The 15,952-nt window shown below is 44.8% G+C and overlaps 2 protein-coding genes across 14 annotated transcripts in view; one reads left to right on the top strand and one right to left on the bottom strand.

Moving 5' to 3' along the window:
- The window catches only part of LOC113841408 (uncharacterized), a 79,210-nt gene extending 76,990 nt beyond the window's left edge, over positions 1-2,220 (top strand). For 10 of the 13 annotated variants that reach the window (XM_072033211.1, XM_072033213.1, XM_072033210.1 and 7 more), the window contains 2 exons: positions 96-230; positions 1,611-2,220. In XM_072033211.1, the coding sequence (XP_071889312.1) occupies positions 96-187 (92 nt within the window). In that variant the 3' untranslated portion in view covers positions 188-230; positions 1,611-2,220. Of the gene's footprint in view, positions 1-95; positions 231-1,610 lie in introns of those variants that run through there. The other 3 variants (XR_005263095.2, XR_005263097.2, XM_038173638.2) reach the window with 3 other exon arrangements.
- Positions 1-11,609, bottom strand: part of LOC113840589 (uncharacterized) — a 32,583-nt gene extending 20,974 nt beyond the window's left edge. Inside the window, exons 1-5 of the mRNA XM_072033216.1 lie at positions 6,532-11,609; positions 5,964-6,048; positions 4,660-4,789; positions 3,968-4,099; positions 3,269-3,388 (exon numbers count right to left, since the gene is read on the bottom strand). Coding sequence (XP_071889317.1) covers positions 8,182-11,607 — 3,426 coding nt within the window. The 5' untranslated portion in view covers positions 11,608-11,609 and the 3' untranslated portion in view covers positions 3,269-3,388; positions 3,968-4,099; positions 4,660-4,789; positions 5,964-6,048; positions 6,532-8,181. The remainder of the gene's footprint in view (positions 1-3,268; positions 3,389-3,967; positions 4,100-4,659; positions 4,790-5,963; positions 6,049-6,531) is intronic.
- Between the last annotated feature and the right edge of the window lie 4,343 nt (positions 11,610-15,952).

Here is a 15,952-nt window from a genome sequence, read left to right as displayed (position 1 = left end):
GAAAGTTGGAAATTCTTGTTTCTAACGCAAGTGAGTATAATGTGCTCTAGGTAGGTCGCATTGTGACAGCTGTTTGTTTTCTTTTGTTTCAAAAGAAACTAGCTCATCCGCATCCACCAACAATGAGCAAGAGGAGAAGGAAGGTTTTGTTGCTGTTCCCTTCAGAGTTCCCTTTAAATATGGATGAGGATTAAAGGAAGGAAGCGTCTTAGACGTTCTAAGAAACCCTGGTGAGATAATGAACTCCTTTTAAAAAATACGCTAGCATTTTTGATTTCAAACAAACAAACAAACAACAAACTTATGGTTAAGAGAGTATTTTCTATAAATATGAACATAGGAGAGCATTACATTAAGCACTGCGTTTGTTAGGGTGCATCTGCCCCTTCTATTCTAAGTGAAGTTGTCTTTGTTGCTAGAAGTAAAACTGCAAGTTGAAATCCAGATGGGTTGCATCTCCTTTATGTGTTAGGATGTAACTGTAACTGAGGTACTAAGAGAACTAGCTAGATGATCAATGTTTCATTTTAAGTAAATACAATTTGTGGAATTGAAAAGGAAATGTTTGTAAAACTCGACGCTCCTGTCCCACCTTCAGCCCAGGTGCAGAAAGAATAGTAAAGAGTTTCGGTTCTAAAGATATTGCAAAAGCTGCAAATCTGTGACATTCACTGTATCAATTTAAAAGAAGCAGAATCTAAATCCACATTGTTCAAAAACTTCACTTCTGATTTAAAAACAAAACAGCAAAAAAAAAAAAAAGCAAACAAACAAAAAAAAACACAAAACAACTACGTTCAATGTACATTTACGAGCAACTTGAGCTGCTGTTCAAGATGCGTTTCCTTTAGTGTCTGTATTAGTAGCTTGTCTTTTCTGTTAAAATTGCCACCTTTGAATCAGGAGTTGTCCTGTGTGCGATGCATTTTGAACAAATATTGTAGAAAATTAGACAGTTGTTCAATTGTCTCGAGTTTTTATTATTTAATTAATATTCAGCATTTGGCTATTACTGTCATTTTGGACAGTGCTCTCTTGGAGAAGAGCATTTCTGTTCTAAAGCAGGAGGCAACATTTGCAGAATTATGCTAGGTAAACAGAAATAGAAGTGTTATTTTTTTACTGTTTAACAGAACACACAAGCTAACCTCATGAACACATTGGAATTGTTTATATGAAGTCCTCTTTTGTCAGCATCCTGAATCAGAGTTCATCACTTAGGTGACTACAAGTCACAGCACAAAACCCCATCTATACAGAAGCAAACATCCTCACCTTTGCCAATACCAGAAGTAATTGTTAACTCCAGAGCCTTGACATTGTTACCTGTATATAGCAAGTATTTTTAGTGTTGGCATAAGAAAGCTGCTGCTAAGTCTCTGTGCTTTGCTAAAGATTGATTCATTAAGACCAGAGACATTTATCCAGCACAGCTGCTTTAAAGATGCAGTCTTAACCCTTCTGTCTTTTGTTTGGTTAATTACTAGATCTTATTTCCAGAAAGAAGTGAATGGAGTCAGATTATCCATTTCAAAGAAGCATCTGACACTGCCTGACAGTTTGCCATGCCTACCTCCACCTGCTCAGTTGATTTTTTGGTTTGTTTACAGGCCATGAAACATTCAACAGCTGCCAAGTATACCACTCAGGTGAAGTCAGTCTTGCTTAACTACATAATCACAATTGTCCAGTAGGAAGCCTTACCAGTGGGAGAATTACAAAATACAGCGGTTCTGAAGAAGAAAGGGCCAGCTAATTAGTTTTCACTACTTTCCCTTTCAAGATTTTCTCCGGGGCAGCTTCAGACTACGGACAAGAACCAAGACAAGTGCTATCTATACTAAAACTGATGTACACTGCATAAAATACGTTCAGATAACCCAGTTGCATATTAAAAAAAAAATCCACTGTTTAGACTTTTCTTCACTGATTCTGTACAGGCAGGCCTTCTGTGTTTGCAGTGCCCAATTTATCTGACTTGAATTGGGGATGCAGAGAAGTGAGTTCTATGCTTTTTGTCAAGAATACAGGCTGAAGGCATTCTGAAACAGCTTCCAAAACAAGCAAACACAACTGAAACTAATCCAGTGGCTGGATATTTCAATGCTAAGAGAGCATGGTACTCAGCCATTCAGAAACTTGTTACTGATGTGTCTTTTAATACCTATGCTTGTTTCAATACTGTAAAGCTACACAAGTTCTAATAAAGAGGTAATCTATTGTCTTGTTACTGTAGTAAACAAACAGAAGATACATCATCTTACATCTTCTGTTTCCAACTGCACTCTTCCTACATACAGTTCTGTAGGGAAGGAAAATCTGAAAATACTGTTGACATTCATCTGGATAGCCAAAGCGAGAAAACATGTTTGGGGCTTATTCTTGTTTTCAAAATAAAAATATTAATTTAATAAAGAAATTTGGCAAAGAAATTTTGGACAGTGCTCTCTTGGAGAAGAGCATTTCTGTTCTAAAGCAGGAGGCAACATTTGCAGAATTATGCTAGGTAAACAGAAACAGAAGTGTCATTTTTTTACTGTTTAACAGAACACACAAGCTAACCTCATGAACATATTGGAATTGTTTATATGAAGTCCTCTTTTGTCAGTATCCTGAATCAGAGTTCATCAAATTTGGTATCGGTTCTTTAACTATTCAGAGACCTAAATTGCTCTAAATAAATGATAGAACTGAGCCAGTAGAGTAAGAAACCCTCTCAAGAAGTGCTAAACTTTAAACTCCCCGTTGCCCTAAGCTCATGAAAAGCAAAGAATAGTATTCTACACCTGTTCTAGTAATAAACTCCTTTGGCTTTCTCCCTGCATTCCCAGATGTTCCCTCACTTCTTTCCTGTCAGCCCACTGGGAAACTAGTTCTGTGCTCTTCTCAAACTAGAGGGAAAGGTCTAAGAACAAGAACTCCCTAGCGTATAAAACCACTTGTTGTCCCTTCTAGTTCATATAGGCCCAAACCTGAAAATATTTACGAATGCATTCAGCTTTGCTACTGTTGAGAAAGAAGGCTGGTTACAATGGCAGCTAAGCCCAAGTGACACTGTCTGGCTAGACATAAGAGGTGGATTCCCCCAGCCATCCTGAAACAGGTTGATGAATCCAGGGAGTCAAAACATAGCACTTCTGCATTTTTGGTTTTGTAGACTGCATCCTGTGTACAGCCATTACAGCAAGGGCCACAGACTTTACAAAGGCAGAGCTACAAGAATCTGATTATTTAGAATAACTGTATCAATGCACAACTCATTGGTTACCTTTTAGAAATTCCTATGCTCAGCCGGATTCATTTTCCCCCCAGACCTGGTGCATTCTGGCAGTCTTGCAGTGCCCTCATCTGATCACCTTGCTCACCAAATCTGACATAGGCATGCCTTCTACAATTTTCAAAAGGGAGAAAACAAATTCTAGTATGCATAACAGTTACAAAACTAAAGGTTCTTGAATTAGTCTATTACAGGCAGCATTGTCTGAACAGCAAACTCGCTCATTCCTGCTTGACTCACTGCATGGCCAGTAGTTTCTGCTAGACTTTATTTACTACTAACATTAGGTTCCATCACCCAACCCCCTAAGATTTGCCAGGGCTTATGTTTTTCCCCAAACAAAATAGGAATTATTTTGTCTTCAGTATTGCAGATGACTAAGTAGACACACAGCAGCGCTGATTTCAGTGCACAGCTCTTCCTTCTCCCACAGCTTCTAGTTGTTTTTTTTTCCCCCCATGTAGATATGCATATGGGTAAGTTGAAGCTTATCACAGTAACTGCTTGAACTAACCGGAAAGCTCTTAAAAACACTCAAGGATCTGTGCTATTAAGAAAAGCAGTGCTAAAGACTAATCTCACTCTTCGTGCCCCAGAAAAAAAGCACTGGAACAGCTCCGACGCAAGCTCTTACATATCGCTTATAAAAGCGAACACACTGATAACGTTACACATTTGCACTGGAATTACCTGGAATATCCCAGCAGGTCTGTTGCTGTTTTGCAGTCAATACATGAGGGATACCTCTTTGGGAAATAGTCATAGAGCTGGAAATCATCCACTTCTGGGGTAAGCTCCCCAACAAATACTGAATAATCTGGTCTTTAAAAAGAGAGAGAGAGAGAACAATTTTAAGGTTCAAGACTAAGATAGCCGATTCCCATTATATTCACAGTTAGTTATCATCAGACAAAAAAAAAAAAAAAGAGACAAATCTGTAAGGAGTACTAAGTCCAGAACTCTACTGAGTTGCGTAGAAAATTGCAATGCCACCACTCTAATCTAAAGTTTTCCATTACTCTGGGTCTATTCTACTGTTTCAGCAACAAGGACCCATTTTCTGACAACTTGCAACAGTTTGTTTCAAGAAGAAGCATAGTTTATTGTCTGAACAAGAAAGCAGCATAAAAATACCAAGAAAAATGATCAACTTAAACCACAGCCACGATTCAAAGGAGCTATGACTAGTTTGCTACTGCTTCCCAGTGACCATGGGAGACAGCAACTACAAATAAACCATTATTTATAGACACATGTTGCCAATGCAACATTTAGCATCTATGCAACCACACCAGCCATTTTGGAATTTGAAAAGTGAGTGATGGCATTCGCTACCAATTCAAACAGGTAAGGCAGAGTTTCTCATTTCAAAAGGTTTTTACCTGGCTGAACTACTACAACTAACAAACCCTATTCTTCCTGGTTTTATTTTGTTCTTTTCTTTCGTTTTTTCTGTGGTGTTCTCCACCAGCTGTAGGCCTGGAGGCATTCTCGTTTTTTCCCAAGCAAGTCCTGTTGGGATAAAAAAACACCTCTATAGTATTTAGCCTCATTTACATTCCTCCCTCCCACTCCCCATCACCACAGGTGATTTCCCCATATTCACCTTGCCCTTGAAAGAAGCCTGGGGTCCCATTTCTCCCTCTGCCTCCCATGAGGGAAAGCAGCCTCTGGGGAAAACGCCTGGCAAAAATAACAGAGCCAAAGGATTGTATGAACAGCCATATTCCCCTGACTTGTCAAGCTGGCTAAAGGATTGACAGCTTCCTCTTGGAATTCGGAAAAAAGCAGTTAGCCCTTCGATGCTGGTCAATCCTATGCGCTAATTAGCTTAGGACTGGATTGTGCTCCATTTGAGCTCTCGGACTCTCAAAAAAAAAAGTCTTCAGTAGCACAGTGAGTGATGAACATGCAGGAAATCATCACTCCTGCTCAGAAGAAATCTCATCTGTCCCTGTCTCCCCTTTCCTAGGAATTCTTCTTCCTTATGTGAGATGCCTCTCCTCACTACCTAGCTGCCAGTCACTCTCTCAGGCCAGGAACGACGACAGGAGGCCCATTAATGGAACGCAAGGAGAAAGCAGACCAGGAACAGGCACTAACTTGGCTGAGGGGAAAACTCAAAACCCAGATGCAAGGCCAGGAACTAAGAGGCATAAAAAAGAGTGCCTCCAAAAATAAAAAATAAAAATAAAATAAAATAAAAATAATAAAAAAAAGCCACAGTTAAAAAGGAAGTGTGATAACTACAGAAAAGAGGAGAGAAACAGCCATAACAACACAGGTTGCCTCCCTCATTTAGTATTCTGAAGAACAAGGATTTCCAAAAATATGATTGGCGTTTTTCAGTAGCTTTTACTTACGCAGGCTTTAGTGTTCTTCCTCTAGAACACCTCTACATAACTTACCTAGAGAGTGTTACTCACAAGATCCTTCAGAAGAACTCATGCTCAAATAATCCAAACTGCAAAGCTTAACGTTTTGCCCCCAACCTGCTTCGGTTGTTATGATCAAGCATCCAGAAGACAACCACCAATTACCAAATTAGCAGAGGAAATCACAGGACTAGAACACCCAACTCAGAGTGAGCCAGCCATTTCAGCTTTACATTTACTAGGAATTCTGAGTATGGTTCTGGGATCCATTTAGACACTACAAACCTGAATTTCTCACCACAGGATCTTACCTGGTTTGCCATGGTTGAAAGAATCTGTCTTCTGTCTTTCTCAAGGAATGCAGCTGCAAACGCTCAGTTTATTGCAGTCCGTCAGCTAGAAAAAATGTGAGGGAGGGGCAAGAATAATCTTAACTTTGAGGTCAGTTTCTTAGATGCTCACCCTGTCCAACGCTTTTAATATTATTAATTCACAACTCGGGAGTTTCATTTCTGATGTGTCTCAATTGTTTTAGCCATGACAAGAAGGATACATAGCCAAGGGGACTACGATTAGAAGTCTTCTTCATTTTCTTAAACTGTAGCAGTCCACAACGTTTTCGCGTTGTCCAAGACACTAAGAAATTGTGAGCTTTTAAGTGACCTACACCTTATCCTTATTTCTAAAAGAACATGCAATATTATAATTTAATAGTTCCATGTTCTGAAGTAATTAAAAGCGAGGCAACAAAGATATAAGCTTTCATGTTTTCTACAACTCCTCAAGTCCCCCCCCCACACACACTTAGAGACAAATTAGAAGTTGTATCTGCTTGTGGTACCAGTTACACAGCTGAAAACAAGCAGTTGTACTTCCTACCTGCTAAAGGAGCAGAGATGTTAAGAGACATCTGGTTAATATTTTCTATAAATACGAACATAGGAGAGCATTACATTAAGCGCTGCGTTTGTTAGGGTGCATCTGCCCCTTCTATTCTAAGTGAAGTTGTCTTTGTTGCTGGAAGTAAAACTGCAAGTTGAAATCCAGATGGGTTGCATCTCCTTTTGTTGCGAAGCACGGCCGAAAGCACGACAGACACCAGCAGAGTCAGATCATGCTGCTCCATTTTATTGCCCGAATAGCCTAACTTTTATAGTGAACTTTACAGGGGCGGACAGTGTTTCACACAAGATTATTGGTCAAAAGCACTCAGACAAAAAACTATAAGAAAACAACCCCACCTGCAAGAAAAGAACCCCCCTTTTGATTAGCAGTCAGGAAAACAACCCCCTTTGTGATTAGCGGTCATGTAGACCTAGTCCTTGAGGCCAGCTGCTGGTAACAGTATTTTCTGAGTTCCTTAATTGGGCGATGTGGGAGTCACTGCCCTGGGAGCTTCTCACAGTTACTCTGGCAGCTTGGCTTGCTCAGCTACAGCAGGCCCTGAGATTTCTAAGGCCTACCCCTGGTTGCTTAAAGCAAGCTCAGATCGAACAATTGTTCCATGGGCACATGTCCACGTCCTGTATGCCAATTCCCAACAATTCCCCCGTTTTCTTTTTGTACAAGCAGTACTTGGTTTTACATCAGATGTCAAATACGTAACATAACACAACTATACAACTTAACCCTAATAACACTACAATTACTGTAAGCACTTAATGGTAACACAATTTAATAGTAAGCAACACAACTTAATAGTAACACACTTAAACCTAATCACTTGATGGTGATCAAAGGCTGTTCTTGACAGTCCTTGAGGTGTCACAGCCCATGTCATTGTCAGAATCAGGAACCTCTTCTTGGTCGTCTTCAGTGTGTGCAGATTCTAAAACTGCTTCAGTCCACTTTGCAGTGATCCACTGGGTACCTGTTCCCGGCACCACTTCAAAATCCCTATAACATTTTGCAAGTAACCCTTTAACCACATTTATCACAATACTACGTGTAATGATGATTGACACCACAATGAACAGAATCCTTAATGCCCCTTTGACTAATCCCAGTAACCATCTATGCATTGTTTCAAACAAATCAGTGAACCATTGATTGAAAGGATTGATATCATATTGAATCTTTCTAATAAATCCATTTTTCTATGATTTTTGCCGGCACCAATTACCTATGCTTTTAGCCTGCACTGTGGTTATATCCTGGGATCCTACACTATGGCAACAATAACCTGTACTAAGGCTATATTCCGGAATCCTGCACTATGGCAACGATAACCTGTACTATGGTTATAAATGCACTCTCACTCACGCAGTACACAGTACAATCACACATACAGAGCACAATCGTACACCCAGAGGCCTCTGGCACATCTCACTCTCAATCATACCACAACCTCAATCATACCACAAGAATATAATTTAGAATGATAACCAACCAAACAAGTATTGTCTCTCATTGTGTTCCTCGTGAAGTGACCTGCAACACTTTGTTTTAAAACCTTACCCTTACACAAATACTTTCAACACAAAATACTTGGACATTTAAGAATAACACATACAATTATTAACACTCCAGTTAGTATCCCTCCAGCAGCTGAAAACATACTGTTTGTCTGCAGCTACAGGAGATCGTTGTCTGCTCCTGCGGTGAGCAGCTGAGAGTGGAGTCCCCTCTGAACAAAACGCTCAGGGTGCACCTAGGGGCGTCCACACCGCAGCCGATCCCCGTAGCCGAGCAGTTGTTACGTGTGGCCACAGATGCCACTCCAAGCACTAAAATTGCCAAGGCCGCTCTAGCTGCAACCCCACACAATTCAACATTATCATTGCAATCCGGTGCAAGCAATGCCCATTTATGTCTGGTGATCTCACACAACTGTAACAAGCTAGGAGCAAATACAGTGAGTTTATCTAAGTAACATGGACATCTGATAGCATTTGCAGCGATACCTTGCCAGGCCTTATCCCCACAAATCAGAAAAACATCAGGAGGTAAGGCCAAAGCTGTACAATTGTTCCAAACACTGTAGCTGTTACCCCTTGTCTCCATACTATGAACCCCTAAACCCTGCTTTGCAGCGTCATTGTAATCACAGGTGTTATTTGTATTTTTGTACCGGTATGGCCCTTTCCCAGTTCCTGTAGCAGGAATCATCTGATATCCACGGCTACATTCACATTTGTAGCCACCTTTCAGGTTGATACAGATTTGACTACAGATACCAGGGTTTTGACATTCATCAATATCTCCACAGTTTCTCTTGTCTACAAACTCAAACCCAGCTAGACAGTCACATTCATTTATGTTGCATTCCTTCAGGGGCTCATCACCCCAGTCCTTGCAGTCTCTCTGCTGGTTACACACTTTGTTGATATCTATGCATTCTCCACTTCTGCACTTGAATTTGCCAGGTCCAGAGCACTGAATAACATCGTTACAGTTTGCTTCATCAGTGCCATCCAGACCGTCTCTCACACCACTGCACTGCCTTCTTCCGTGGACACAGTTCCCATCTTCACATCTGAACTGGTCTGGCCTGCAGGTCTGAGAAGGGCAGTTAATTTCATCACTTCCATCCTTGCAATCAGGATCTCTGTCACAGTCTTTTTCACCTGAGTCGCACTGCACCTCACTCACATAACACCTCACCAGAGGTGCAGGCTGGCGGCCACACTGCTCCAAAGATTCATCCGAGTGGTCGGAGCAGTCACCTTGACCATCGCAGACAAAGCTTTTGGAAATACATTGCCCACTATTGCATGTAAATTCTGCTGCACTACAAGTCACATTGCCACAATTCTCTTCATCTTCTCCACTGTCACAGTCCTTTTCACCATCACATTTCCAGGACACTGGCGCCTGCCGCCGCCCCGCACCTGTGTCACTTATACTACTGCTATTACCCGTGCCGTCAGTGTCAGTGGCATCCTCCTGGTACCGTTTCTGTCTTTGCCGCCCCTTACTCTCCCCCTTTTCTTTTTGCCACTGACCATTCACCACAAATGGATGAGACACATGATTACTAGTTAGGAAAGAGCGTGTAACATCTGCTATACGGCTGCAGGCGATCTGCTGGTTTTGGTAATACTCTAGCTGCCTCTCCGCCAGGTCCACGCGCTGCAGCAGATTCTCAATGAAGTGCTGGAGCCTGGCTTTTCCCCGCAATTCTTTTTCTGCCTCCTCCTCGAACTCGCTGAGGCGCTGCTTCAAGGCCGCGATCATCTCCACCGCCACGTCCACCTGCCTGCTGAGCACCCGCTCCCTCCGCTGCACCTCCTGCTGCTTCTGCGAGAGCTGCACGAAGGCCGCCCGCACCTCCAGCAGCTCCGCCGTCTTCTGGGCCAGCTCCCCGGTCAGCCTGTCGAGCCGCTTCTCCATCGTCTTGTCCACGGCCTCCACCATCCTGCTGAACTTCGCCCTGACATGCGCCAGCCCGGCCGCCTCCGGCTCCGGCCGCCCCTCTCCGGAGGCGTTGCAGAAGGCGGCGAGGGGCGCCCCGCAGCCGGAGGGGCTGCCCCGGCCGCAACCGTTTCCCGGCACGTTGCGTCGACATGCCGCTTCCTTGTGATTGTTCGACTGACAATTTGAGCACCATACTGCCCCAGCTTTGCAGTATCGTCTCACGTGTCCAAAAGCACCACAACGATAACATCGGCAGCGGTGTGGTAATTGGCTACTAGGGGGTGGTACTTGACCACCGGCGGTTTGCAAAGGAGCAAGAGCTGCAAGGACCTGACTCTGTGTAGACTGAACATGCTCTTTCACAGCCTGTGCCTGTTCTCGCATGCTGTCACCTAATTGCTTTACTGCCTCTACTAACATAGCCTGTGGGCCTACTGGTACCTGAGCCATTCTTTCCAACCCTTCCTCGATTGTCCATGTCCCGGGTAAGGAAGCCAATATAGTGCGGGTAGAGGGGTTGCTATTCTGAATTGCGCACTGGTTTAATATCATGCCCTTGAGGTAATCGGGCACCCCTGCTGCCTGTATGGCGTTTGCTACGCGATCAATAAAAAGCCCAAATGGTTCCTCTCTACCCTGTTTGATTCTCATGTAGGAAGGTATTCCCCCTGGCCCCTTTATCCGATCCAATGCTCTTCTGGCCGTTCTCATTGATTCCTTGGCTTTATCAGGTCCCAGCAATGCCTGTGCTTCTGTCCTAAAATACGGTCCTATCCCCATCAACTCTTCCAGCGTGACCCCATGTAAAGGGTCCCCCGGCGCTCTTATCACTGCGACTGCTTCTTGACAAGCAGCGTGCCAATGGGCATTAAATAAGAGCTGCTGGTGTTGGGTCAAAATTAACTTCATTATGTTGCGTATGTCTCCTGGAAGCAAAATATTTGTTCCCCAAATGTAGTCCAGCATCTGTCTCGTAGGTTCACCTTTCAGACCTGACTCGTTTACTGTGGACCGCAGCTGAGTTAACAATTTCCAGTCCAAATTCACTAGATTAACCGTAACATTACCCTGGGCGTCCGGCGGTGAGTATATTACCAGGAAGGCCTCTGGAACCAATTGTGCAGCTATCTCGTGTTCACCCTCACGTAGGGCCTCATTTGCTATTTGGTTCCACACCCTCTGCCTCTGTTGAACACCGTCTGTAAACGGGCTTGTGTTTTTCCTATCTGGTTTTTGCTCTCTTATTTCCTCGTCCATCTGAGGGTTAACACTAGCAGCTCTTCCTGGCAATCCCAGTCGCTCTGTAGCGGCAGCAGCGACTCTCTGCTCAGCCTGATGTATAGCTAAGGCGTTAGTGACAGCTTTCCAAGGCTTCGATAATTTTTTAGCAGTCTTATTGTCCTTAATAACTTCATCAAACAATTTGTCCCCAAATTTGCGCCACTCTGCTTGTTCAAAAACTGTATCCGGATTGATAAAACAACCCTGTGCTACTCCATATGCTAATAATCCTGGTAAATCCTTTTTGCAGTCTATACCCTGCGTGCTCTGCTTTTCTAAAAAGCATTTTAGCAAATCATATGCCGCTTGTGTCTCCATGCCTTTATTTATGCTGTTGCAGCCTTTGCGAGACACGACTGACAGGGACCCTCTATAGGTGCCCCCGGGTGCGGGGATTCCGCGTTTACGTCCCGTTACGTCCCGTTCACCTCTCAGGCTGCGGGTGCGGGGATTATCGTCCCTTTTACTTCAATTTCCTGCGCGGTTCCGTGTCCCGCGTCTCTCACCGGGAGTCCCCGCGTCCCCGCGTCCCCCCGTGTCCCGCGTCTCTCACCGGGAGTAGCGCGTCTCACCGTGACTCCTGTGTACAGCGTGTGCGGCTTGGTGTCTGGTCAGCTGCAGCGCCGCTCCGATGTCCGCTCCGATGTCCCGCGCCGCTCCGATGTCTCAGTCTCGGCGCTGTGATGTCGCGGCGCCGCTGGTCCCCAGCGGCACTGGTCCCGGCGCCGCTGGTCCCGACGCCGCTGGTCTCCTGGTCTACCTGCGTTCGGATGTGCCGGCGCCGCTGCTGTCCCGCTGCGCTGCGATGTTTGCCCCGGCGCCGCTGCGATGTCCGTGCTCGGCTGCGATGTCCTGCTCCGGTGCGATGTCTGTCCCGCTGCGATGTCTGTTCAAGCCCTGTTCAGGTCCCAGCCTGTTCGGGCGCCATTTGTTGCGAAGCACGGCCGAAAGCACGACAGACACCAGCAGAGTCAGATCATGCTGCTCCATTTTATTGCCCGAATAGCCTAACTTTTATAGTGAACTTTACAGGGGCGGACAGTGTTTCACACAAGATTATTGGTCAAAAGCACTCAGACAAAAAACTATAAGAAAACAACCCCACCTGCAAGAAAAGAACCCCCCTTTTGATTAGCAGTCAGGAAAACAACCCCCTTTGTGATTAGCGGTCATGTGATTCAAAGATCGAAGCCGAAATTCCTTTAAGTGGTATATTCTTTATTGCAGCGCTGGATGCACGGGGGATCTCTCCACCTATCGTGCATACCCAAAGCGGAAAGCAGTCTTGAATTTATACAATCAATCTATCAATATTCTACAAGCGCCTATACATATGCATTATCTATCCCCGCCTTCCCTCGCTTCTCATGCTAATTAGCCTTTTGGCACCTTGCGCCTGCGTAGAGCCTCCCAAGAATTGTGGGCAGGGGTCTTTGGGACGTGGGCAGGGGTCTTTGGGAGGAAGACCCCGAGTCTTCCTCACAGTGTACTTTTCACCTTTGGTCAGGAATCTGCTGAATTGGCACGTTTCTTAATTGCGAGAGCTGGTTGTTGCCAATTCTTCCATTTGTTGTATCTTTATAATGAATTCCAATGTCCAATTTTGAGATTTATAGTCCTTACATTTGTTTCTCTGTCCGTCTGCCGCTTCCTTATCATGAGTTCCAGTGTCTTGTTTCGAGATATACAGTCCATGTCTGGGGATTGTCCTTGCCTCCCCAATGCCTCCCCAATACCTCCTTAATCAATCCCCCCTTTTCTTTTCCCATGCAAATTCTTTTGCATCAGATACTTTCATTATTTACAGTAACACAACAAAGCAGGCATCTAAACAACATGCACACAAATATTCCTAACACTACTAATGTGATTGGAGCAATGAACACTTGTTTCAACCATTGGAAATTGGGCAATCAGGAGGTTAACTTATTCCATATTTCACTAAAACTCCATGAAAGATCATCTTTACTGATCTCATGTAGGACCCTTGTTTGCTTCCATATTTCTTCCAGGTCGGTAGAGATCCTTCCACTCTGATCTACATACATACAACAACTTGTATTTATTACTGTACAGACTCCCCCTTGAGCGGCCAGTAACAAGTCTAGGGCCATCCGATTTTGTAATACTACCTGTGATAAACTAGATATCTCTTCTCGTTGAGCCTTTATAGCATCCAGAGTTTTGTTTTCTAACTTCTCTATAATTGCAGAAATATTAACTATCGCCTTTTCCAATTCATTCACTCCTAACCATGGGCGAACAAAACTATGAAAAGCGGTGTGTCTCTCTATCAATGGATTGTTAATTTTTCGTCTAATTCTCCAGATATGATTTCTCAAGTAACCTCGAGGCACTACATCATGTACTGTCATACTGGGGACTACTGCTCCAAGACTGCAAGTTCCCTTCCAGTTCTCGGGCAAGACCTTACGGGCTGTATCATTGCATAGCCAATACCACCCTTTTCCTTCTGGAACCGGCCAGCTGGTTGAATTTGCCCAACTGCTAGTTGTACTAATATCAATTGTTTGATTACAAGATGTCTGATTTCCCACATAAGTAGTACCCGTATTTATACAATCCTGTTTTCCCATACCCTTAGGCGGGTTACACCTTTGTACACATACATAGTAAGATTCCAATGGCACGAAGCTACTAACTTCTAGTTCCAAAACTTCTTCATATTTTTGACCCCAAGATGTGTTTTCCCACAAATTAGTCCAAGGTAAGTTTGCAGACAAGGGAATCCTGATTAACGATACACCCTTATTCCCATGCTGTGGCAGATGGGTGCATACCCAACAGTTTGTCTTATTAATTACTTGAGAAATTGTTTGTATCAGGGACAGGTGTAAGTTCTCATCCCAAACTGCCCACCCCGAATCTGGTGAGGCCGCACCTTGAGTGCTGTGTTCAGTTTTGGGCCCCTCGCTACAAGAAGGACATCGAGGTGCTCAAGCGAGAACGGCAACGAAGGCAACGAAGCTGGTGAGGGGTCTGGAGAACAAGTCTTACGAGGAGCAGCTGAGGGAGCTGGGCTTGTTCAGCCTGGAGAAGAGGAGGCTCAGGGGCGACCTTATTGTTCTCTACAGGTACCTTAAAGAAGGCTGTAGCGAGATGGGGATTGGTCTATTCTCCCACATGCCTGGTGAAAGCACAAGGGGGAATGGACTAAAGTTGCACCGGGGGTGTTTTAGGTTGGATACTAGGAAGAACTTCTTTACTGAGAGGGTTGTGAGGCATTGGAATGGGCTGCCTAGGGTGGAGTCACAATCCCTGGAGGCCTTTAAAAGAGGTTTTAAAAAGTTGTTTTAGATGTTGAACTTAGGGATATGGTTTAGTGGAGGACTTGTTAGTGTTAGGTCAGAGGTTGGACTTGATGATTTTGAGGTCTCTTCCAACCTAGACAATTCTGTGATTCTGATTCTGTGAAAATACTTTTCTAATATTATAAATATTCCCAGTTAAAAATAGAAAATAAAATTAGGCAAGTAAAAAGGAAATAAACTAAGTCAATAAGTCATTAAACTAAGTCATCAGGCCTGTCAGTTTGACCTCAGTGCCAGGGAAGCTCATGGAGCAGATCCTCTTGGGAGTCATCATGCGGCACTTGAAGGGCAAGCAGGCGATCAGGCCCAGTCAGCATGGGTTTATGGAAGGCAGATCCTGCTTGACGAACCTGATCTCCTTCTATGACAAAGTGACGCGCTGGGTGGACGAGGGAAAGGCTGTGGATGTGGTCTACCTTGACTTCAGCAAGGCTTTTGACACCGTCTCCCACAGCATTCTCCTCAAGAAACTGGCTGCTCTTGGCTTGGACTGGTGCACGCTTCGTTGGGTTAGAAACTGGCTGGATAGCCGGGCCCAAAGAGTCATGGTAAATGGAGCCAAGTCCAGTTTGGAGGCCGGTCACTAGTGGCGTCCCCCAGGGCTCGGTGCTGGGGCCGGTCCTCTTTAATATCTTCATCAATGATCTGGACGAGGGCATTGAGTGCACCCTCAGTAAGTTCGCAGATGACACCAAGTTAGGTGCGTGTGTTGATCTGCTTGAGGGTAGGAAGGCTCTGCAGGAGGATCTGGATAGGCTGCACCGATGGGCTGAGGTCAACTGCATGAAGTTCAACAAGGCCAAGTGCCAGGTCCTGCACCTGGGGCGCAACAACCCCAAGCAGAGCTACAGGCTGGGAGATGAGCGGTTGGAGAGCTGCCAGGCAGAGGAGGACCTGGGAGTGATGGTGGATAGTCGGCTGAATATGAGCCAGCAGTGTGCTCAGGTGGCCAAGAAGGCGAACAGCATCCTGGCTTGTATCAGAAACAGTGTGACCAGCAGGGCTAGGGAGGTGATCGTCCCCCTGTACTCGGCTCTGGTGAGGCCGCACCTCGAGTACTGTGTTCAGTTTTGGACCCCTCGCTACAAGAAGGACATCGAGGTGCTTGAGCGGGTCCAGAGAAGGGCGACGAAGCTGGTGAGGGGCCTGGAGAACACGTCCTACAAGGAGCAGCTGAAGGAGCTGGGCTTGTTCAGCCTGGAGAAGAGGAGGCTCAGGGGCGACCTTATCACTCTCTACAGATACCTTAAAGGAGGCTGTAGCGAGGTGGGGGTTGGCCTGTTCTCCCACGTGCCTGGTGACAGGATGAGGGGGAATGGGCTTAAGTTGCG

The sequence above is a fragment of the Anas platyrhynchos genome, chromosome 2 (assembly GCF_047663525.1).
Source record: "Anas platyrhynchos isolate ZD024472 breed Pekin duck chromosome 2, IASCAAS_PekinDuck_T2T, whole genome shotgun sequence".
Lineage (NCBI taxonomy): Eukaryota > Metazoa > Chordata > Aves > Anseriformes > Anatidae > Anas > Anas platyrhynchos.
The sequence above is the reverse complement of the archived record's forward strand: the minus strand, read 5'-3'. Positions and strand labels throughout refer to the sequence as shown.